Consider the following 21,682-nt stretch of genomic DNA (forward strand, 5'->3'; position numbering starts at 1 on the left):
GAGCTCGGACCACACGGCTTAGTCAGCCGTGTAATCCAAGCTCGTGCATGCAGCAACCAGCTGCCTTATCTACCGCAGGTTTGATTCCGAACAATTGCAGTATTAGAAAGCAGATATGCGTAAATAGTATCAGTATTCCCCTAACACACACATATTTCATTCATACATATTTTCAGAATGCGCAGAAGACTCTTCCGAGCCATTAACAGTGTGTGACTCGATTACAAGCACACACAGAGACATCCGAATCTGCTTGAACAGGTTTTGGAAAGATGAGTATTGCTAGTTTCTCTAGGTGATAAGGAGAAGACAAGAGGCGGAGGGGGAGTATTTATACACACGGAGATAGATCTTCGAGCTATATGCGTTATGGAAGTAGTTAATTTGGGAGAACAGCCGCGTATTATATAACCTAATTTGTTGGAAGGTCTATAGCACTAAGTGCGTAAAGGGAAATAACGATAACTAGGAATGCATTCTGTTCGGTGATGGTTCTTATTGATTCTCTACGAACATAGGTGCTACGAAGGTATACCTAAGCTCTGCGCAAGGTGGGCCGAAGTCGGGCCGAAGTGTCCAGCAGCCGACGTCTCTACCGATACTCACGATCCGACATAATTGGTGATTTAGATAGGAAGAGTGAAGGACACAGATATGGAGATGTTAGAGAGATTGGTAGAGGGGATAGAAGTGATAGCCCACAACAAAGGCACAACGATCACAATTATAGAGATTTTGTAGAATATTTTTTAGAAAAAAGGCAGACATGAGGTAGGTTCTCTTAGTAATTCTAAGGAAGCCAATAGAACTACAGGAGGCGAGCACATCGTAGATTTTGTCGAGTTCTATTTTCAAGTAGCAGGAAATCGTGGTGAAAGCCTATAACGCTAGAGCCACAGCCATGGCTTGTATATGTTCAGATTTCGCACGAAGAGAGCCACGTAAACTTGGAATGACATTTTAAGATGAAAAAAGAGCAGAAAGCAGACATCCTCCGGCGTAGATGGAGTTTCAAGAAAAGAGCGAAAGCGCATATATAATCCAAATGGGGACATCGTATATCTTTTCTCGCGGGAGAGTCAGACATTCAATTTCCAAATCCGCTTTTTGAGAAAAATGGAAAAGTTATGTAGAATAGAAAGAGAAGAGTCCCACACATCATCTAATTTCCTAGCTTTTTCTGTTTGCCAAGAAGACAGACATTAGACTTTAGGGTGTAGTTTTCAAGAAAAGTTGGAGATTTATATAAAAGAAGGAAGAGCAGTCCCACACACGTCGCAAGTAATGAAGTTTCTTATTTATAGGAAAGCCAGACATTTGGAGCAAACCATGTGCAAAGTTGGGAGTTCAAAAGATTGGGGAGGGGGATGTCATGTGAGGTGTGCAGAGGGGGGATGATGACACATGAGGAATGGCTTTTGGAAAGATTAACAGCTGACTGACTGACGTGTCCACATGATTATGAGCAAACGGAAACGCAAACGAAAACGTAAAGGCAGAACGAGCAATGCAGAACAATACGAAGACTAGAAAACGAGAAAAACAAAGAATAACGCCAATGATGCAACATCCATCTCCCATTTTCTTCAAAAGACCAAAAACCAATACCTGTCATTCACACAGCCATACCATCATGCTTCCACCTTCTCCCATCCCCTTCCACCTTCTTCCTTCCCCCCCAATCCAAACAACACTACCCCTTCATATCCCCCTTCAAACCCCCCCTCACCACCACCTCCCTCCGCAACCCTAAACCCAAAACTCATCGCAACCGCAAAAAACAAGCCCGCACAAAGCAGCGTCGGCCCCCACCGATCATGATACGTAACCGCCCTCCTCTCCTTGATCTTATTAACGCGCCAAAGGTACAAGCCAGCCGAATAACACAGCGCAATGCACGCGATGACGGTGAAAGCCCAGGCCGCGGCAAAAGCGAGGCTATCGCCAAAATTGAGTAAAGTGGCGGCGATGGAGCCGATGAGGATGGAGAATTCGAGCCAGGAGAGGAAGGTGCGCTCGGTTGCTAGTTGGACTTTTGGTTCGACGCGCACGGGGACGTGTATGCCTGTTGGTGGTGTTAGTTTTGGGGTTTGGGTTGGGGAATGTGTGGGGGTGGACTTACGCTTGCCCTTTGGTGCTTTGAATCGCTTTACTTCGCCTTGCTGCTTCCATGTTGGGACGCCGAGGGAGAAGCCGCCGTCGCCGACGTCAGTGGGTGTGGGCTTGGGGATGACTGCGACGACCGTGTTGAGGATGGTGGTACCTACGTTGGCGGCTGTGCGCTCAACCCACTTTCGTGCGTAACGAAGGCCTCCCTCTCGCTTTGCGGCTTCAAAGTCGTCTTCCTCATCATCGCTATCGGAATCGTAGATGGGGTAGTCGTTATCGGTCGTGCGGCCGGCAGCGACACGTTCCTCGATGTCGAGCGTGTTGGGATCGTTGGCGTTAGTAAGAGTGCCATAGTCGCGCGTTCGATTCATCTCATTCTGTTCCATGACGTCCCGGGCTTCACGAAGCCTTCTCAACCGGTCATCGTCCTCGGTGCCATTAACAGCGGGCAGTTCTACAGCGTCATCGTCATCGTCGCTATCATCATCGAGGTTACCACTGGTGCTGATGTCGTTGCTTGCGCCGGGGCGCTCAATACCGAACTTGTGAGTGACAGGCTTGCGGATGTCTACATCCATCTGCGGGTACCAGTATGGGATCAGGTGGATGCGCTTGGGGTTAAGCGTGGCGGTACCGTGGATGTACTTGGAAAACTTGGGCACAGCCTCGACAAGATGAGACGAGGTCAGGTCACGGATCCACTGCGGTGGCTCTCCTCCAGCTTGTGTCTGAAGCTTGACCTCAAGAACAGCATAAGGGAAGAGTTCCTTGTCCTCTTTGGGTAGCTGCTTGAATGGCCAGTCTACACCAATGTCTGTGCGACGCCAGTTATCTCCAGAGCGCTTCTTGCCATCCAGGTTATCCTCGCGGGTCATGGTGAGCTCGGTATCGAGTGAGATACGGACGCGGGCATCCCCGGGAAGTTGGAAGGCGGTGCGGTGGTAGAAGGAACGAGTGACGGGTTCGAGTTTGCGGGTGAGGACGCGGTACTGAATCTCTCGTGCCAGCTGCTCGTCAGAAGCAATGTCCTTCTCCGGCCTCTTCTGTTCCCTGCGCTCCTTCTCAAAGATCTGCTCGGGCCTGAGCTCACCACGGAGGTATGCGTTGACATTCTTCTCCTTAAGCTTAAAGCGTGCCTTGACCGACTCCTCACCTGTCCAGTCCTCGCGATGTGTCTTGCGCTCGATAAAGATGGTGTCGCTTGACATGCCTCCATACCATCGCAGACGGATCGCCTCAGCTCCTTCGGTTTTCTTCAAACGGCCCTCGTATAGCTCCCATGTCTCGGTGTTGTCAAAGTAGATGGATGTAATGGCAGAGTCCTCCTCGTTGAATTCCTTGTTAGGGTTGAAGACGAGCACAGGCAAGTGCTTCAAGACAATGAGCTTCAACTCAAGGATGTTATCCGGATGTACCCAATATTTTGTGGTTTGGCGCACAAAGTTCTGTTGCTTTCCTCCTGCCGATGCATCTCCTTTGACCGGGTTACCGCGCGTGCGAACGATATCGTAGAGTCGCGAGAGCTTCACTACGTACGAGTCGTAGTTGTCCTGGAAGAAGGGCTTGCGCTTGAGACGGGCGGCGAAGACGGGCTTGAGGTACCAGCTTGTGTTTTTCTGCCATGTGTTAGCCTAGTCAACTATCAGCAAGCATTGATACGCACGTCATGCTTCTTGATAATCTTCTGGAAGCCCGTGTAGTTTAGCTGCGTAAACTTTGCCAGGTCGTGGACATCGGCGATGATGTCGCTGAGATCCTCTTCGAGCAGATCAAAGTCCTCCTCGAAACTCTCGGCCTGTTCGGGCGCCTGCTGGGAGCGCGCGACGGCATCGTTAACCTCCTTCTCCGAGGCTGCTATGCGACGGATGATTTCCTCGGCCTTGACGCGCTGGAACGTGTAGACCTTCTCGAGCTCCTTCTCCAACTGCTCGACGAAACTCTGCTCCGACTTCTCGTCCCAGATGTGGTGGACGCGCAGGGAGTTCTTAAGGCCCTCATAATCGATGTAGTAAAAGATCCACTCCTTGTTGAGCGACTGCTTGAGCTGCTGTCCGAATCTGCGGACGCGCATTAGTTCCCGTTGACATCATCCGCTGTGCGACGATTGGAGGATGCGCATGCGGCTGCATCTTTGTCGATTTTTTACGTACCTCATGCTGGCGATGGTGTGGGCTATGCAATCGCAAACGCCAACGTGATCGGAAAAAGAGAGAGGTGTTGAGAAGGTGAAACTACAGTAGAAGCTTCACAGCAGGGCCCAAGCAGAAGAAAGACCGGACCCAAGCGCAAGTGCAAGCATGAAGCTCCCCGCTGCCTGCATGTGCAACTGAGTGGACCCGGCCCTTCCTAGGCCCGTGAACACGCTTAAGAGATGGGTCCGCCGTCGCGCCCAGCCATACAGAAGGCCCGAGACTCCCCACGTGTAGAAACATCAGTTCCTACGCTGCAAGAACCTGCAAGAGAACGAGAAAAGCTTTACTCAGTCCCTGTTATGCTGTCCATTGGCGAATCGGACGTTTGATGACGCTGGAGTGTTAACCCCGACGTTGCCGATGCGCCTCATATGACGGCAGACTGTATATCTGCCGAATCGTTGCACGTCTTGTTTACATCAACACATCACTCCTACACCAAGGATAACCCCGATACGATAACACCGGCGACTGGCATGGCAAAGGATCATCCGTGTTGCATCTCATTTGCCCCATTTCACTTTATGGAGCTGACATGGCATAGGCAAGGGTACCTAGTATGGACTAATTAGGATATACGGTTCGATTATCATATCACACAGTCACCGGCGTTGAGGCCGTATCTAGGGAAGTCTAGGGAGAATCAAGGAGATGAGAAATAAAACCAACTCCATCCAGCGCCGCGCTCTGAGCGGTGCTCGTGGGGTATCTCATAAATGCGTACAAAAAAAACGTATTTCCGGCCTAAGCATGTGGTCACTGCTGGCCCAGCTGAGTGGACTACAACTCGTGGACGCAAGGAGGGTGAGACACCATCCATCATCTAGAAGACCCCAAAATAGAAACCGGGCCAGGCCTCCCACTGCCTCTACGCATTCGGAGCGTGTAGTGCTTCGTTTGGAAATGTCGTTGCGGGGCTGACATGTTGGCTAGATTCAGGACTGTTGTTCTTGCTCGACTCGGGAGAGGGTGTATGTAACCGTGAGACGATGTAGAGGTCTTCGTAGCTGCCAAGGATCATGTGCTTCCACCTTGCCATCGTGGGCAGTCCGACGTTGGCGACCGAGGCTTTGAGCGTGGGCTTCTCGCCGTACATTTCGCGTTCGGCAGGTGACAGCAAGTCCTCGTTCAAGATGTCAAGTCTGCTGTTGCCACGCGGTATCGGCTTCCTTGCAACGCGTACGAAGGCTAGGTTAGGGTCTGTGGGCGGCTTTAGCGCTGGATACACGGTAACGTCAGGCCTACGTACCTTGGTCGAGCTCCGCACAAAGATCGCGCTCGGTCTTGATTTCCAGTCCTTTTGCGCCTGAACGGTACCGGTAGACGAGAATCGACTTTTTGCTGTCCGCGTTAAGACTGAACAGGCTGCTTGCCTTGCTAGACGACGTTCCATGCGAGGACACGGATTTGAACGTCATGCTTTCTTCCATTTGCACGACAGACGAAGAAGAGATGTGAGGCTGAGACGATAGAATGGGCGAGAACGAGGCTGCTGCGATGGGCGGCAAAAGTTGGCTATCGACGGTTGCTTGTGTCTTGGTCGCAAAGGGCGTTATTGTTTGTAGGCGATTATATGGCGGATTGTGGTTTGTATAGGCGCAGAGGCTGGGCGGGTCGCGTGAGTAGTAACGGTGCGAGTGTGGCAGGTGGAGTGAGGTCTAGGTCATCAAAGAGCGTCGACCCTTCCACCATCGTCACACTGGGCGGCTGCGCCTTCCTGGGTGGCCTGACGTAGCCGTGGCTGAAGTGGCTGTGACCCGTCGTGATGTGATTGGTCAACGGCTTTTTAGCGATGCTTCGTGTTTCAACATCAGCCAAAACGCCTTCTCTTTCGTCACCGGCCATCACAAGAGACATTTCCATTAATTCAAGTATACACGGTGTATTTTCTAGAGTGTGGTACACCTTCTCTTGTTCCCCAGATGGACTTGAATAAAGTAAACGGTAGGAACCATGCGTCACCTGCCAGTCTGCCCCCAGAACGCCATCCAGGTGACGCTCTCGGACATGCCTCGGCTTGGTACTGACCAGCAAGAAGTTGCGCTTGTTGAGCAGGCAGGAGCAAAAGGTCACAAGGAGGCGTCAGTCCGTCTGGAAAATCAAACTTCTCCGGTTTTGCTTTTTTGTGGGTAGAAGACTGCAGTTGAGGAGGCAAGCCAGACTTTCTGTTCCGGGTTTGACTCAGTGCAGGCAGCGAAGCGAACGAGTTTGCCTACAAGCTGGGGCTGAGTCAAACTGTCTGTTACTGACCAAAGATGACTCTCGCTTGCTCTTTCACTACCAACAAGTCGGGCAGGATTGCGGAAGGCGGGCTGATCTCATCACCCTATTCTCCGCGTCACACAAACTCGATCATCCCCTGGCATTTCTGAACTTCGATGCAGAAGTGACCGCAATCGAGAGACAAGCCTCACGACTATATTGGACCCCCGAGGCTTAGCAGGGGCTCCGCCGCCCACTCTGCTACCTAATTCGTCAAGACGCCGGGACGCTTTTGCTAGCGGTAGCATGAAGCCACTCCCGCGGTTCGCCCACCCATCCACCTGCAGTTGTCGCGCCTCTAGCAACAAGTCGCGCAACTTGTCATGAGGCTCTCTGCAGCCTTATATGCACTGCGCTCTTCCCGTCGCCGCTTCCTCTTTGCCTGATATACTCTTTGCTCTTCAATCCGCCTCCTGACTTCTCCAACTTTTTCCCACCACAAACCCGCGCGAGGCTGCATTCCCCAAGCGCAAACGGTAGACACAAAGCACGCGCCGACCCTATGTTGCGACCACCCTCGGAGCCGGCATCAAGGCCGATAAGTATAGAAACGATTCGCACCAGCGCGACTCAGCACGATAAAACAGGGGAAACCTGGAAGATGGGCGTTACCAAGGAGAATTGCTGGGATGATTTGATACTTACGCTAGGTACGTCATTCTAGCCCCTGTTCTGATTGAGCATCCTCGGTATGCGATTCTCTAGTTTGAGAATACGTATTACCGCGATAGGCTGCATCTCATAATGCGAGTTGCGTGTATACACCAGAAACATGCAGGGTAGATACGGATATGCTAACCAGTACGGTAGATGGCGGTGGCATACGTGGTTACTCGAGTCTCCTCATCATTCAACGCCTTATGCACGAGATTGCCGAATGCGAACGCCGATTGCAACGAGATGAAGGCCCGGTGCCCGGAAGCCGACGGCGCGAATTCAATGAAGACGAGTTACTTCCGTGCCACTACTTCGATTTCATGTATGGTACAAGTACAGGCGGCCTCATATCCGTCATGTTGGCACGATTACGTATGAGTGTACCGCAGTGCCTGGAAATCTACAGAAAAGTAGGACATGAGTTGTTTGGACAGAGAAGGAATATGTTGCCGCTCGCCACCAAGTACCACCACAGGCCGTTGGAGAAGGCTGTGCAAGATATTGTGAGGAAGTATTGTAAGGAACATGAGAGCTGTACTGGAGATGATTGGCACCCTTGGGATCCGGAAGGCGAGACGTCCGCGCATTCCATCGCTGTGAGCTCCGCTGCGACATGGACGAATGGGACTAAGCCGGTAGAACGCATATGTCAATCGTAAGTTGTCTCATGCCCGTTAGAGTTGTTCACGCCCTCGATGATTGCATCGCTCTGCTGGACGTATACGTCGACCGTATTGTCAGTCTACATGGCCGAAACATGGTCGTGTATACGCCAGGGCTGTTATCTTCAATGCGGCGTGATTTGACTACCCACGCTACCCCCAAGGCGTCTGTTCAGAGCTAACCTTCACCAGAATCTGCCTCACCGCAACTCACAACGGTCGGATAGATGAAGCCCATCTCCTCCGCTCATATGACCACCAATACGATCCCGATATTGCCCCACCGTGGGTGACGTCCTATAATCCTGGTGCAGACAAGTTGAAGATATGGCAGGTGACGCGTGCAACCTCAGCTGCGCCGTTTTATTTTGAAATGCTCACTGCCGACTTGGGTACGGGACGGAAAATGAGTTTTAAAGATGGAGGAATCCGGGAGAACAACCCTTCATATGCTGCTTATAGTGAGCATGCGTCCTTGAAAGGGGATGATTGCGAACCAGGACTGTTGCTTTCTATTGGAACTGGACGACCAGACACCACCAACGACGGTTTCGCTGCTGTTTGGCCTGGGCCTCTTGGCAAGGTCAGAGCGCTTCAGAAATGGAGTGAGAAGCTGGCTGTGTTCAAGAACGTTCTGATCAAATATACTGAAGGTGAAGACCGCCACAAAATGATGCGGACGATAGCCAAAGGAGAGCATCGATGGTATAAGCGTCTCAACGTGGATAGTGGGCTACAGAATCTACCACTTGACCATTGGGAAAAGGGGACATGGACAAACCCTCAGACCAAGGAGACCAAGGACGTCGCTGGTGGGAAGACACTTTCGAAGATGGAGGCAGCAACCATGGAGTATCTTGAGCGCGATACAACTACGAGTCCAGGCAACTTGGCCGAATACCAACCCCCCAAGATCGTTCTTCGTCAGGTTGCTGAAAGACTAGTACGACACAGGAGGCTTAGAGAGGCATCAAAGGCAGATGACCTAAAGAGGTGGCAGACACACATGGGCCAATGGCTTACTGGAGAGTTGAAGCCAGAGGATACAAGGCGTGAGCCACCTAAGCCGGAAGCTCGGAAAGGGTCACGTGCATTTCTATCCGGCTCTATTCCAGGCTCGCGGCCCTTGACGCCCAGTGGCAAACGATCAAGTGTTTCAAAATGAGACTTGGGTTACTACACCGCTCTCACGTCGGCCCAACGGTATACACGACACCCATCTGGATGACGACGACCACGGCACTTGCAAACGTAGACTACTACGAACACCATCGTCGCTCAACACGCATGGTATCTATTCCTGGATGGGATTTTTTAGCCTACCCATGTGGCTTTCCAACGTTCCTGCAGTGTATTACGCAAAGCAGCATCACGCGCCTCTTAGCAGACCCTTTGAAGAATCTGCGTCGCGTCTGGCGTTCATTTCTAGCGTTTTCCTTACATCATACATAGCATAGCGAGCGCGCGAGATACCATTTTTGCTGTTTTTTCACTTTGTGGTAAATTCAACTATTTTTCAAGCTCGACGCGTCAGTTGCGCTGTTTGCATCTTGCTCTTGCATAACTTGGTTCTATCCTGAAACGCATCGGTCTTGTGTGCGGCGGAAAATCTTAGAGGTCATTCGGAAGCTTGGCATCTTTTGCTGGATCTCTCGGCATTTTCGTGTCAGTCTGTCGATCGCTCGTACTCCACCAAGGCCCTTCCTCTGCTTAGCTGCGCCGCTGGGACGCGCGTAGCCAGGTCCCAGGAACAACTTATCCATGTTTACTTTGTGGTAATTCGAATTCTCTTCTCGCCAAGCCGCTCTGGAATTGCTGCGATGCGTAAAATGATTTACCACCCTTGAGGCTGTGGGCCTTGGCTAAGATTTACATGGCTCCGCAGTCGCGTCGCCCAAGATCAAGCTCTGCAATCTTACTGGCGAAGTCGGCTTGGAAGAGTTACGTTGCTCATGGGGCTTGACACATACCCACAACGCAACGTCCCGGTGGTGACTTGTGGCGCCTTGGGACACACTCGACCACTTGTCAGCCAGTACGATGCCTGTAAAGCCGCAGAGGCATACGCCACCCCAGGAACTGGACCAAGATTTCCCCATGGCACAGTGACGCAGAACCATGGTTACCGACAACGGCCCGATACGCGTGGGGCGCACGAGGGCCACTGCCAAGCCGACTACGCCTTCATCACCCACGATGGCAGCTTGTTTGCATAGGATTGGGAAAAAGATTGTCAAGCATGGCTGTGAGAGATGACGAAGGGCACTTGGGCGTTGTATACATGATGAAGATATATAATTGAGGTGCCCATTGCTCCAAAAAATAATCACAACACAGCAACAACAACATCATCACAACAGCCAACAGTTCCAAACACTCTTCAGTCAATCGTTGATACTTTCACAAACTCTCACTCTCAAACTTCAATATGCGCTTCCAATCCATCGCCCTCGCTTTTGCTCTCACCAGCGCCGTCATCGCTCTTCCCGACCGCGACGACCGTGACGACCGTGACGACCGCGATGACATCAGGGACGGCGACCGCAACAACAACGGTGTTCCCGATGTTGGCGACGTCGACTACGACGATATTCCCCTGGCATGCCGCGATACTTGCAACCCTGTCGTTATCCTAACGCATAACTGCGACAACAACACTCGTACGTTTCCCTCATCACCATGCATGTAAAAGATTCCAGACTAACAATAGCAGGTGGAAACGACAACGACGCTGCTGAACTTAGCTGCATCTGCAACGACCAGAACGCCGCCACTGCTGTTCCCGCTTGTGCAGCTTGCATTAACTCGAATGGAGGATTCCTTGGTCGCAAAGGTATGTTTCTCTTTCCCTTTCCCAGTCTATCCACTATAGTTTTCTAACAAAACACAGACGACGTCAACGAAATCATCCGCGCCTGCAACTTCTCCGTGCCCACACCCAGTGGAGCCAGGCCCAACGGCGCCCCTGCTCCCACCGGCGCAGGCGGTCAAGGCGGCCAGGGTGGTGGTCAAGGCGGCCAGAACGGCGGCGGAAACGGTCAGGGTGGCCAGGGTGGAGGTAACGGCGGCCAGGGCCAGGGTGGCCAGGGTGGTGGTCAAGGCGGTCAGAACGGAAACGGCCAGAACTTTGGCGCTGGAGCCGTGCAGAACACTGGGCGACCAAACGCTGCTTCTGGAAACAAGATCGCTGGGTCTATGCTTGTGGGCGTTGTTGGCATTGCTGGGTTGGCGTTTTTCTTGTAGATGACTGGAGTTTACAAGAGCATGGGGGTATATGTCAGACTGGCAAGATTTGGGGGGGTCGGGCTTTAATGAGGTGTTTGGGATGGTTGTAATATTCTGGGGATGGGGTCGTCTCACGGTTATGATATCAAGGCTTTCATGTGGAGTTTTTGATTTTTGGGTTGCATAGGCAGACAGGCAGCTAATTGCATTTTTATACCCTGATATCTGATCTTTTGCATTTGATCCATGTTCTCTGGCAAACACATTACTAATCTTCACCACCACCCCCTCCATCCCCTTCTCACACACCCCACCCATCACAAAAGCCCAAACAACTTCCCCCCCAACAGCATCCCACTCATCATCCCATCGATGCCCACTCTCCTCCAACGCCCCCCCTCTTCAACGTCTCCCTCAACCTCGTATCCCTATCAAAAAACGCCTCCAACTGCAACGCCAGCTCCTCCTCGCTCTGGAACCCCAACCCATTAACCCCCTGCTTCACCAACTCAGGCCACGCCTCAAACTTGCCCCAACCCACAACAGGTAAGCCCGCACCAAACATATCAACGACTTTCATAGGGAGGTCAACGCCAGAAGATGACGTGTGTAGCGAGACACCCAGGTCCGCTGCAGCGAGGAGAAGAGCGTAGTCTGAATGTGATAGCCACGCCGTTTTAATAACAACGTTTAGGAGTTTGTTCTCTTGGTTTAGCTGCTTGATCTGTTCGAGGTAGTACTCTTTCTGCGGCCCTTTTCCCGTGATAATGGCGAGGAGTTTGGGGAGATGGGTTTTGGACGTGCATTGTGCGGAGTAAGCGACGAGGGCGGAGAGGAGGAGGGAGAAGTCTTCGTCGGCGGTCCACGAGGTGGCGCTGACGACGAGTTTCCAGGGGGATTGCGAAGTAGGCGAGAGGTCGGCGGCGTGTTGGGCTGTCTCTGGTAATCGGGCGAGGAAGTTTGAGCGTTCCTCGGGAGTGATGGGCTGGAAGATGGAGGCCGGGCGGTCGTGGAGGGCCGAGGCTGTGACGCCGTAGGAGGCTTTGAGGACGCGGGCCATAGCGTTTGTTACGGTGATGTGGTGGGTTGCGGCTTTTGCGAAGAGCTTTTCGTATTTTTCTGATATCTGGACGAGGGGGTGGGTGGGGCTGAGTTTCATGGCGAGGATCGTGTAGCCAAAGTTGTGCCAGTCAATTACGAGGTCAGTGCGGCGGAGGAAGCATACCAGGCTGGCTACAGCGAGTGTTGGTATTGAAGGTGGGTTCTGTACGAGAGTCCATCTCGCTGGCTGAGAGCGGTAGCCCAGTGCGCGGTATAGCGACCATACCTGCCAGAGGACTTTGAGCGGTGCTAGAAAGGGGAAGAGAAGTTTGCTGCTTGAACGTAGGAAACCCGGTGCCGGTGAAAGTGGGATGATGTCAATCAATGGATTCGAGACAATTTCCGGAAGTATCTCAGACTCTGTACTTCGTATTAGCCGTGTGCATAAACGCCAAGAGGATGCTATTCACCTTGATAGCCGATGAGAAACACTCTACCGCCGTGTTTGGCGATGCTCAAAGCATGATACTGCATGCGGGGTGAACGGCCAATGTCTCCCAACACCACAACTTGCACAGACCGTCCCTGCTTCCAGTGAACCGGATCCTTCCCATCTCTTGTCTTCATAGGTATCTCCTTTCCATCCGCGCCCACAAACCTAAGCGGCTTATCCTTGTACGGATCATATTGCCTGGGTAACGTGACCAGCAAAAGCGTAAACAGCGTTGACAAGACTACACCAACACCGAGAAGCACAGAAAAGACACTAGCGTACTTTTCGGGGGTGTCGTCGTCGAACATTATGGTGTTTTGTTAGTACCGTCCAATTGCGAGACGGGTGCGGGAAAGGGTTTCGGCGTCGTGCGTCAGTGCCAAGGATTGCGGAGATGGAACCGGGGGCGTGGCCGAAAGGGGAAGTCGGCTAAGATAGTCATGTCCATCTGTAAGACCCCTGAAAGTTGATACGTGATAATGCTAGCTAAGGGCCCCAAGCTGCTATCAGATGGCGGCGGCGTAGTAGCCTCAATGCAGTGACCTCGCGCCTTGACACCCCGCCGGCTTGAATCTACGGCTACGCCATACTTCCGCCGAGACCTTGTATAGCAAAAGCACTTTTTGCACCCGTTCTGTCCCCTCAACCATTTGCGGCCCCACACCGCCGACTTGTTCAAGACCAGTGTCGCGACGCACCTGAAGGTTGTACGACGACATGGCGTCGACGTATGCCCTGCCCATCGTTACCACGGCGCACGCACACAGTCATGCGCGTTCCATATCACAATACACGCCCGAAGCGTCTTCGTATGCAAACGGTGCATTAAACGCTTCCACGCCCGAGAAGAAACACGGTCACCGACATGCCCGGTCCGAAATGAATGGAAACGGTCATTCGCATGGCGCGGTATCCTCGCCTTATGCCAACAACAACACAAACGCGCACGAGCACACTCACGGTCTCGAACGATCGACATCATCTGATTCGGCGTATACGTTGAAGCCGTTCTTGAACGCGAGATCGAAGAAGACGCCGGTTGTTGACAAATATGGCTTCTCGCCGGTATCGCCAATACAAGAGTCGCCGGCTCAGACGCCCCACGCGCTTTCGGCCGCGACCTCGTAAGGACAATTGTGCGCTATTCTGGCAATCGCTAATATGACGTATAGATCATGGCTGGAACTACCCGAAGCCCTGACCGCATTCCTCATTCCCTTGCCGTACCTCTTCGCCTCAATAGCATATCCAGCCGGCGTCAGGCGGATGCCCAAGGTGCCAACAACGCTGTCAGAAGCCGTGGCGGGGGCAGCGCCCGCATTGGAGACGAACAAGACACTTGGCGATTCTCCGCTATTACACTCGCTCGTTCTTTCCTCTGCGACGCTGTTGTTAGTCGGTATAATAGCAAAGGTCAATTCCACTTTGCAGCCACTAGACAGGCGGAAGGAGGAAAAGTCAAATCGAGCCAATGCGCCCATGCGCATGGCGAGCAATGTAGCCGGCGTGCTACTGCCATTCTATGCTACCCTACAGCTGGGAGGGGCAAAGACAGCGCTGCTCCTGTTGGTTGCACTAGGCGCAGGAATTGGAGCCATGGACCAGAGGCCGGGCAAAAACACACCTTGGGACGATATGCGGCGGACGTTCAGGACCCGGAAAACGACATGCGGCGCACTCTTTTTGGCTATGGTCGCTGATATCGCGACTTCGGGCAATCTAGCAGGAAGTCTAGTTGGATATGCGGCGCTTCTGACTACGATGCTCTTAGCCCCGCCCCCGCTTCCTACAGCTCGCTGGTCTATCATGACCGGTACGCAGAGCCAGGGCTCATACATGGGTGGAGTGCCTTCCCGCGCTTCTCTGCCAAAACCATCCTCGCCCCTCACCAACACTTCCGAGAACCAATTGCTTACAATTGCGTCTGGTCTCGTTCTAACCGTCACAACATTTTTGTATTCGCTTGTTGCATCCTCTCCTTTGTCATTTTCCCACCATACTCTTAGCTTTTCCAGCTTGTCAATTGCATCCGCCGTGGCACTTGTATACTTTTCCCTTCCAACATCGTTACGGAGTCAGAAACAAGTGGGGTTGAAGTTGAGCGGCATCTTCATTTTCGCATTTAGCTTTTGGGAGCATTATTCCGCGGGGCACATCAGCATTGCATTTCCTTGGGTGTGTGCATTGTTGGTTGGAGCTGTTGCTTTCGATACGCGGTCACCCGTACCTCATTCGCATGGTCATGGACATGCCGGACATAAGCATTCGCATGGTCATGACGATCACCATCTTCATGGAAACCATTCGAGGATCTCGGCTTTTCTCATTGCGCGCGCGACTCCCGGCTCGATTGTACATAGCGTGTTGATTGAGAGGGATTCGCGACGCATTGCATACTTTGGCGTGTAGGTCTTCGTTTGTCTTTGAGAGTGTGGAGAACCTGCTGACTCGGATAGACTTAACTTGGGATTCATGATGGTCCAATTCTTCTACGGCTTTGTTAGTGGGTCGTTGGGGTTGCTCACAGACAGTATTCACATGCTTTTCGACTGCGCTGGTCTCGCAGTGGGTCTTGCAGCTGCAGTCATGAGCAAATGGCGCCCAAACGCTCGCTTCCCGTACGGGTATGGAAAGATCGATACGCTGTCGGGTTTTGCAAACGGCGTGTTTCTCTTGTAAGTCGCATCCAGTTTCCAGTGAAGCGCAAGCTAACATTAGTCAGACTTGTTAGTGTGGAAATCATCTTTGATGCCTTTGAGCGCCTCTGGGAAGGCCACGAGATCCATCGTCTTAACGAACTCTTGATTGTCAGCGTACTTGGCTTCCTCGTCAATATTGTCGGTCTCACTGCTTTTGGCCATGCTCACCATGGACACGGACATGACCACGGACACGAAGGCCATGATCATGGGCATTCTCACGACAATGAGAATATGCAGGGTATCTTCCTTCATATCCTCGCCGATGCGCTTGGCTCCGTGGCCGTCATCGTCTCCACCCTCCTCACGAAATACTATGGCTGGTATGGATGGGATCCTATCGCTTCATGCATCATCGCCATTCTCATCTTTCTCTCAGCCATCCCACTCGTCAAGTCAAGTGGAGCCAGGCTCATGCTCAGTCTACCCAACGATGTAGAGTACGGCATCCGTAATGCTTTGGGTGAACTGGGCACCCTACGAGGTGTCATCGGTTATGCCGTACCGAAATTCTGGCTCGAAGACGAAGGTGCCGCACACGCCGAAGCTCACGCAAAAGAGCATGATTGCGGAGGAAGCGGACACGATCACCACGATCACGCACACGAGCATCACGACCATGATCACTCGCACGATCACGACCATAGCCACAGCCACAGTCATAGCCACGACCATGGCCATGACCACGGACATTCACATTCCCACTCTCACGACCACTCACACTCACATTCCCATGACCATGGCCACTCCCACTCACACGATCATGCCCACGATCACGCACACTCGCACGACCATCCCCCAAAACAGCGTCGCATCCTCGGCGTCATCCACATCATCGCCTCCCGCGCCGCAGATGTAGAAGACGTCCGCGAGCGCTCGCAGCAGTTCCTCAAGGACCGCGGTATGGATGTCGTCGTACATGTGGAGAAGGAAGGTGAAGGGCGGTGTTGGTGTGGGGGCGCAGGGAGTGAGTATAAGATGAACTAAGGGATTCGTATTGAAGAAGGGACGAGGGTAGGATAAGGGGGGCTGGGTTGTGCAGTATATGTACAGTAGGATAAGTCACATGGGAAGTATTTATGTATGTATATTTTGAATGTTATGTGTGGATATTATTTTCAAAACGTGGAGCGGGGAGGCGCATGTGTGATGTCGCAGTGTCCGTTTGTACATTGACAGCTGACGGCCAGCTCGGAGTCACAGGTCACGGGACTCACGGGCTTGGCGGCAGATGGAGAGGTATATAAACCCCCCCTCTGCCTCCCTTCCTACCTTCCTTTCTCATCCATAAAATGCACTTTTCTTCCTCTTGTTTCTAAAAATGACAGAACAAGACCTGCATGGAGTCTATCCCGTTCTTTGCCTCTCCTGAAAGTTCTAAAATTTCTAAAACTGTCACGCCATCGTATAATGGGGTGCCGTGGGTTTTGTGCCGTCTTTTTATTTAATTAGAAAGCATAATGAAGATCGGCATGGAGTTGTTGGCTCTTCTTCCTAAAAATTTGTAAATGTCGGCATACACACGGTGTGTCGCCTAATAAGGCCCAATGTACCGCCTCGATCCTACTTCGGCCCAACTCGGACCCAACGCTATGTATACCTTCGTAGCCCCCACATTCGTAGAATCATCATACACCAGAATACCAATACACAAGATTACCTTAGCTACTGTTATTCACCGTACGATCGTACAAGGCCTTCCAACAGTAAATATGAAAATCTAAAAAACCCTTTGCTACAGCTATATGGGCTGCGTGTCGCGGTGTTTGCCTGGACCAAAAATATCGGAAAGGTCAAATGTGGCATTTCCCGTCTTCTTCTACTTTTTACATAAAATTCTAAAAATGACGGTACCGTCGGTAATGGGCGGTGGGTTGTGGTGTGGTGTTTGTCTGGACTAAAAAATTACTGTGCCACGAAGACATGTGATGGTTCTCGTCTTTTTCCGAGTTTTACTTAAAAATTTCCGCAAGCACGCCATGGGAGGTGTTTGTGTGCGCTCTCTGCCTGAAAAACAAGACCTAGACGCAAGGGATGTGGTTCGTCGTCTTCCTCCTCTTTCTGCTTCTTCTTCTTCTTCTCCTCCTTCCAAAATTATACATCATACGAATGGATGGGCTCTGTCCCGACGACTTGTCTAAAATAAAAAGCGCAGTCGAGCTTTGTTTATGGCTGGTTTTTGCTGCCCTGCCTGGTTTCTAAAATTCCGGAATCTTGGAAATTTGACAACAAGATTTTATGGACTTTGTTCTGGTGGTCTGTTTGTCTGGACTAAAACTGAAATGACAACTCTCCATGTTGTTATCCGTCCTTCTCTCTTCCTCACTTTTTTCCTCTTTCTCATTAACAAGTGATAACACCGTACATGGAGGTTGTTGTCTGTTCTCCTTGCGTTTAAACAACTCGCAACATATCCCAACTATGTCTCCTTCCCTCCTTCTCCCCCCTACTTCCTCCTTTTTACGAAAACATTGAAAACAGTGACACCATGGTCGTGTTGCCTCCACCTTTCTGAATTGAAATTTAAATGGCGCTGTCGGAACATGCGCGTACAGCCAGCCCGGCGAGTTTTTCCGGGCCGGAAGCTTGGACCACTAGTTAGACCAAGCTTCCCGCTTAGCTCGCAACCGTACATATGGAGATCTCTCCATCCAGCTCTTGCTCACTACTAATCAAATACTATACACTTTGTTCGTTGCAACGACTGCTAGTATTCGACACCTTTGCCGTGTCAACAGCCACATGGCATAGAAAAATCCATGATTTTAGTTTCGAAAAAAGAGAAAGGAAGCACCCTCCATGCATAAATAGCCCATAGCTTTTATAAGAAAAGATAAAGAACAAGAGCCATATAGCACAGTGCTTTCTGTATTTTCAGTCCCACAAAAAGGAGAAAGACGGTCACCATCGCATGAAAGAAAGGCCTTTTTGAGAAAAGAGGAAGGGGAAAAACCATAAACAGATCGCGGACCTCGTTTTTAGTGTAGAAAGAGAAGAAGACGACAACCTCCATACATCATCGCGTTTGAACTTTCTAGAAAAGAGGAAAGGAGCAGACCCACATAACTATATTGGTCAAAGGTTTTTATTTCCAGAAAAGGAAAACAGAAGGAGTGTTGGTAGATCTATAGCACAAGTACTGAAAGGAAATAACGATAACTAGGAATGCATTCTGTTCGGTGATGGTTCTCCTTGTTACTACATGAGGGTGCTACAGAGTTGTATCTGATCTGAGACGAGTAGAGCCGAAGTAGGATCGAGTCGGCTGTTTGGGCATCGTTGAGCAGCTGACGCACCTACCGATACTCACGATCCGACAAGAAGACCTCCATTATAAATCTTATTCTGGTGTTTCAAGTAAGAAGAGGAGAAGGAGGAGGAACAGCCATAAATGGATGACGTTGCGATTTCGGATTAAAAAAGAGAGACGGGCAACACTTCCATAACGTGACTGCTTGTATGCTTTTGGTAAAGAGAGAAGAAGGGGGAGGAACAGCCATCTGAGGCGACCATATGTGTTTCTAGTATAGAAAAGAGAGACACGCAGCACTTCCATGAGCTGGATGCTGAGAATTTTTAGTAAAAAGAGGAGAGGCGGAGGAACAGCCATTTTCATGATGTCTCTGCTATTTTAGAAAAGGCAGGACACGCAACACTTCCATAAAGTGCCTGCTTATGTGTTTTTATTCAGGAGAGGAGAAGAAGAGAGAGCCACATCATTGTGCGCCTGTTGACACGGCAAAGGTGTCGAATACTAGCAGTCGTTGCAACGAACAAAGTGTATAGTATTTGATTAGTAGTGAGCAAGAGCTGGATGGAGAGATCTCCATATGTACGGTTGCGAGCTAAGCGGGAAGCTTGGTCTAACTAGTGGTCCAAGCTTCCGGCCCGGAAAAACTCGCCGGGCTGGCTGTACGCGCATGTTCCGACACTGGCTTTTCTTCTTTTTGTGACGGCGTACAGTCAGCTCCCAAGTACCCCGAATCTGCTACAATATCCTGCTCCTAGAAAAGTATCTAGTTTCCTATTCCGGCTAACGCAAATACATGCAACCCATTCATCCCTTGTGTGTGTGTGCATGTGTGTCCGTCTCAGTTCTCACCACAATCAATCGTGGGCTCGGTGCCATCGCTCGTAGGCTCGGTGCCTGTCTTGTTTGTAGGCTCGGTGCCTGTCTTGTCTGTAGGCTCGGTGCCTGTCTTGTTCGTAGGCTTGGTGCCTGGCTTGTTCGTAGGCTCGATGCCTGTGGTGTCGCGATTCACCCATCCCTGTACACGAAGTTCGAGCTCGTTGGTGTCAATGGGATGCTCTAAAGCAGAGTTGCTCGCTGCCTTTGTCATCGCATCTGCTGGGTTGTCTCTGCCGTCAATCCAGCGGATATCCATGAGATCGTTGCGCTCGTATGCCTCGCGCAATGCCATGATGTCTATCATGAGACGTTTCTCCTTAGTAGTGCCGAGTTTGACGAGACAGTCGTACAAGGATCGTGAATCCGTGCATGCGACAATAGAGACCTTAGGGAAAGACAGTCGGTCCATAATCATGTCAATCGTGGTGCCGATGGCCAGTGCAATGTCAACGCCATGTGCCATTGCATAGATCTCCGATGCTAGAACGCTCCTTGTGACGCGTTTGCATTTAGTGGAGGACCAGTGAATAATGTTGCCACGTATCTTAAAGCTGCCGTCTGAAGATGCAGTCTCGTTACCAAGAATAATAACGTATCCCATTTGAGAGCTCATGTCCTTGTTGTTGGCAAACGAGGCGTCCACCATCGTGTATAGCTTGAGATCTTTCATCTCAATAGGCACGTAGCTAAGTCCGCGAGAGACGTTTTTCTTCTGCCAGTTAATGCGCTTATTCAATCTGGATATTTCTTCTTTTGTCGGTTCAGTCGCTTGCGCTGCAGCGGCGAGATCAAAGCTTGCCTCTGGTTGACAGATAGTCGCGATATATGCTCCTCGTGCTCGTTGTTGTATGTAGGACTTTGCATCAACAGCGTTCTCAAGTTTCTCACCTTGCTTCTTCTGCCGTAAAGTAATGACGTTGCCACTGCCAAGATGTACCATACAGCCATTAAACTCGATAGGGTCAGTGTCTGTGAGGTACTTTTTGTCCTTAGCTTTGAAACGGAGCTCCTTGTCCTCTCTATCAGCGAATGCGTTGTCTGAGAGACCAAGAGTGTCGTCGGTTTGCATGCCAACAATGCCGAAACCTGTGGTTGTTCCAGCGTCGGTGGCCTTGGAGATGAGGAGGCATGGGTCGTACGTAGACGTCTCCATGTTGAGTGTCGTCGTGTGGTGTTTGAAGTATGTTGACCACCAGTAGGCACCTGCTTCGGCGATGCCATACAGTGGTTTCACCACGACCATGATGGTTCCTTGTGGGTACACTTTGCGGAGTTGTACAGGCAGGTCTGCAATGATAGTGCGCTGGAGGCGGTCGTCGGACTGCGTGTACGCCTGCGTGATGTCTCGGAGCCATAACTTCATGCCCATTTGGATCAATACCGGTGCAAGAGCAATAATGATCCTCTGGCTTGCGCGTTGTATCGTGGGGCTCTGGGTGAGTACAATCTTCTTGCCATCATCGGCGTAGCCTTGTACAACTAGTCTAGATTTCTCGTACGGCTTATCGGTGGTCTTGCCTTTCACTTCATTGACAATGCGGGACTTGAAGATCCGGATCCCGCCATGCTTGGCTAGATTGAATGGCTCAAAGCGGAAGACGCCGCGGGTAATGAGAGCGTCAATCTCTGTCTTGGTTGACAGCTCAAAAGGTTCTCCAGGTGTCGTGATCTTACCGGTAGTGCGCAGTGTCCTGGCTAGCACTATGTCGTCTTTCTCGCGCTGTGCGAGGTTAGCAGCGTGTGTCTTCGGCTTGTTCTTGGAGCCTTTGGGACGGCCGCGTCCTCGGCGTTGCGGTGGCTCTTCTGGGGGAATAAAGTCGTCATTGTCGCGCTGATGCTCGCTGTGCTGTTCCTCATCGCCGTGCTGTTCCTCGTCAGGTCGCGGGAGATTTGTAGTGTTGTCTTGATGATACGGCTGGACAGAGGTGATGCGGAAACTTGCTTGTTTCCCATGAGCGTCGACGATAGCAGCAGTCTGATCGTCGTTCAGGGCGAGGAGAGTGTGCGGGCCAGTCCATCCGAGGCCTTCACGCCACACCTTGACGTTGCTCTGCAGCGGTAGTTCTAGTACTTGCGTGACGATGTTGTTTGGCCCGTTACGGGTACCTAAAGCTTCATTGACTTGTCGCTTTGCCTTAATCTTCCGGACTTCTGCCATCGCTTTGCGTATTGCCGTTGCGCGCGCGGTGATTGAGGGAGATGGCGGTGATGTC

The 21,682-nt window shown here is 51.3% G+C and overlaps 8 protein-coding genes across 8 annotated transcripts; 3 read left to right on the plus strand and 5 right to left on the minus strand.

The window, feature by feature from the left end:
• Positions 1–1,693: 1,693 nt before the first annotated feature.
• Positions 1,694–2,495, minus strand: PtrM4_001220 (uncharacterized protein; the record flags this gene model as incomplete). Its single annotated transcript, XM_066102581.1, has 3 exons — positions 1,694–1,699; positions 1,830–2,065; positions 2,123–2,495. 3 exons carry the CDS (start codon positions 2,493–2,495, stop codon positions 1,694–1,696), a joined length of 615 nt encoding a protein of 204 aa, XP_065964783.1.
• A 34-nt stretch (positions 2,496–2,529) lies between these two features.
• On the minus strand, positions 2,530–4,264 carry PtrM4_001230 (VTC multi-domain protein; the record flags this gene model as incomplete). The annotated part of the gene is made up of 4 exons (XM_066102582.1): positions 2,530–2,537; positions 2,606–3,725; positions 3,773–4,166; positions 4,260–4,264. The coding sequence occupies 4 exons, from the start codon at positions 4,262–4,264 to the stop codon at positions 2,530–2,532; spliced, it is 1,527 nt and encodes a 508-aa protein (XP_065964784.1).
• Positions 4,265–5,169: 905 nt separating this feature from the next.
• PtrM4_001240 (uncharacterized protein) lies at positions 5,170–5,731 on the minus strand (the record flags this gene model as incomplete). Its single annotated transcript, XM_001941726.2, has 2 exons — positions 5,170–5,501; positions 5,551–5,731. 2 exons carry the CDS (start codon positions 5,729–5,731, stop codon positions 5,170–5,172), a joined length of 513 nt encoding a protein of 170 aa, XP_001941761.2.
• A 1,692-nt stretch (positions 5,732–7,423) lies between these two features.
• On the plus strand, positions 7,424–9,047 carry PtrM4_001250 (uncharacterized protein; the record flags this gene model as incomplete). Its single annotated transcript, XM_001941727.2, has 2 exons — positions 7,424–7,875; positions 8,075–9,047. The coding sequence occupies 2 exons, from the start codon at positions 7,424–7,426 to the stop codon at positions 9,045–9,047; spliced, it is 1,425 nt and encodes a 474-aa protein (XP_001941762.2).
• A 1,514-nt stretch (positions 9,048–10,561) lies between these two features.
• Positions 10,562–11,125, plus strand: PtrM4_001260 (uncharacterized protein; the record flags this gene model as incomplete). The annotated part of the gene is made up of 2 exons (XM_001941728.2): positions 10,562–10,715; positions 10,773–11,125. The coding sequence occupies 2 exons, from the start codon at positions 10,562–10,564 to the stop codon at positions 11,123–11,125; spliced, it is 507 nt and encodes a 168-aa protein (XP_001941763.2).
• A 343-nt stretch (positions 11,126–11,468) lies between these two features.
• On the minus strand, positions 11,469–12,949 carry PtrM4_001270 (Glyco-trans-1-4 multi-domain protein; the record flags this gene model as incomplete). Its single annotated transcript, XM_001941729.2, has 2 exons — positions 11,469–12,568; positions 12,619–12,949. 2 exons carry the CDS (start codon positions 12,947–12,949, stop codon positions 11,469–11,471), a joined length of 1,431 nt encoding a protein of 476 aa, XP_001941764.2.
• Positions 12,950–13,358: 409 nt separating this feature from the next.
• PtrM4_001280 (uncharacterized protein) lies at positions 13,359–16,327 on the plus strand (the record flags this gene model as incomplete). The annotated part of the gene is made up of 5 exons (XM_066102583.1): positions 13,359–13,765; positions 13,814–14,596; positions 15,098–15,316; positions 15,364–15,841; positions 16,148–16,327. The coding sequence occupies 5 exons, from the start codon at positions 13,359–13,361 to the stop codon at positions 16,325–16,327; spliced, it is 2,067 nt and encodes a 688-aa protein (XP_065964785.1).
• Positions 16,328–19,431: 3,104 nt separating this feature from the next.
• On the minus strand, positions 19,432–21,627 carry PtrM4_001290 (uncharacterized protein; the record flags this gene model as incomplete). The annotated part of the gene is made up of 1 exon (XM_066102584.1): positions 19,432–21,627. The coding sequence occupies one exon, from the start codon at positions 21,625–21,627 to the stop codon at positions 19,432–19,434; it is 2,196 nt and encodes a 731-aa protein (XP_065964786.1).
• Positions 21,628–21,682: the final 55 nt, after the last annotated feature.

Source organism: Pyrenophora tritici-repentis, chromosome 1 (assembly GCF_003171515.1).
Source record: "Pyrenophora tritici-repentis strain M4 chromosome 1, whole genome shotgun sequence".
NCBI classification, from domain to species: domain Eukaryota; kingdom Fungi; phylum Ascomycota; class Dothideomycetes; order Pleosporales; family Pleosporaceae; genus Pyrenophora; species Pyrenophora tritici-repentis.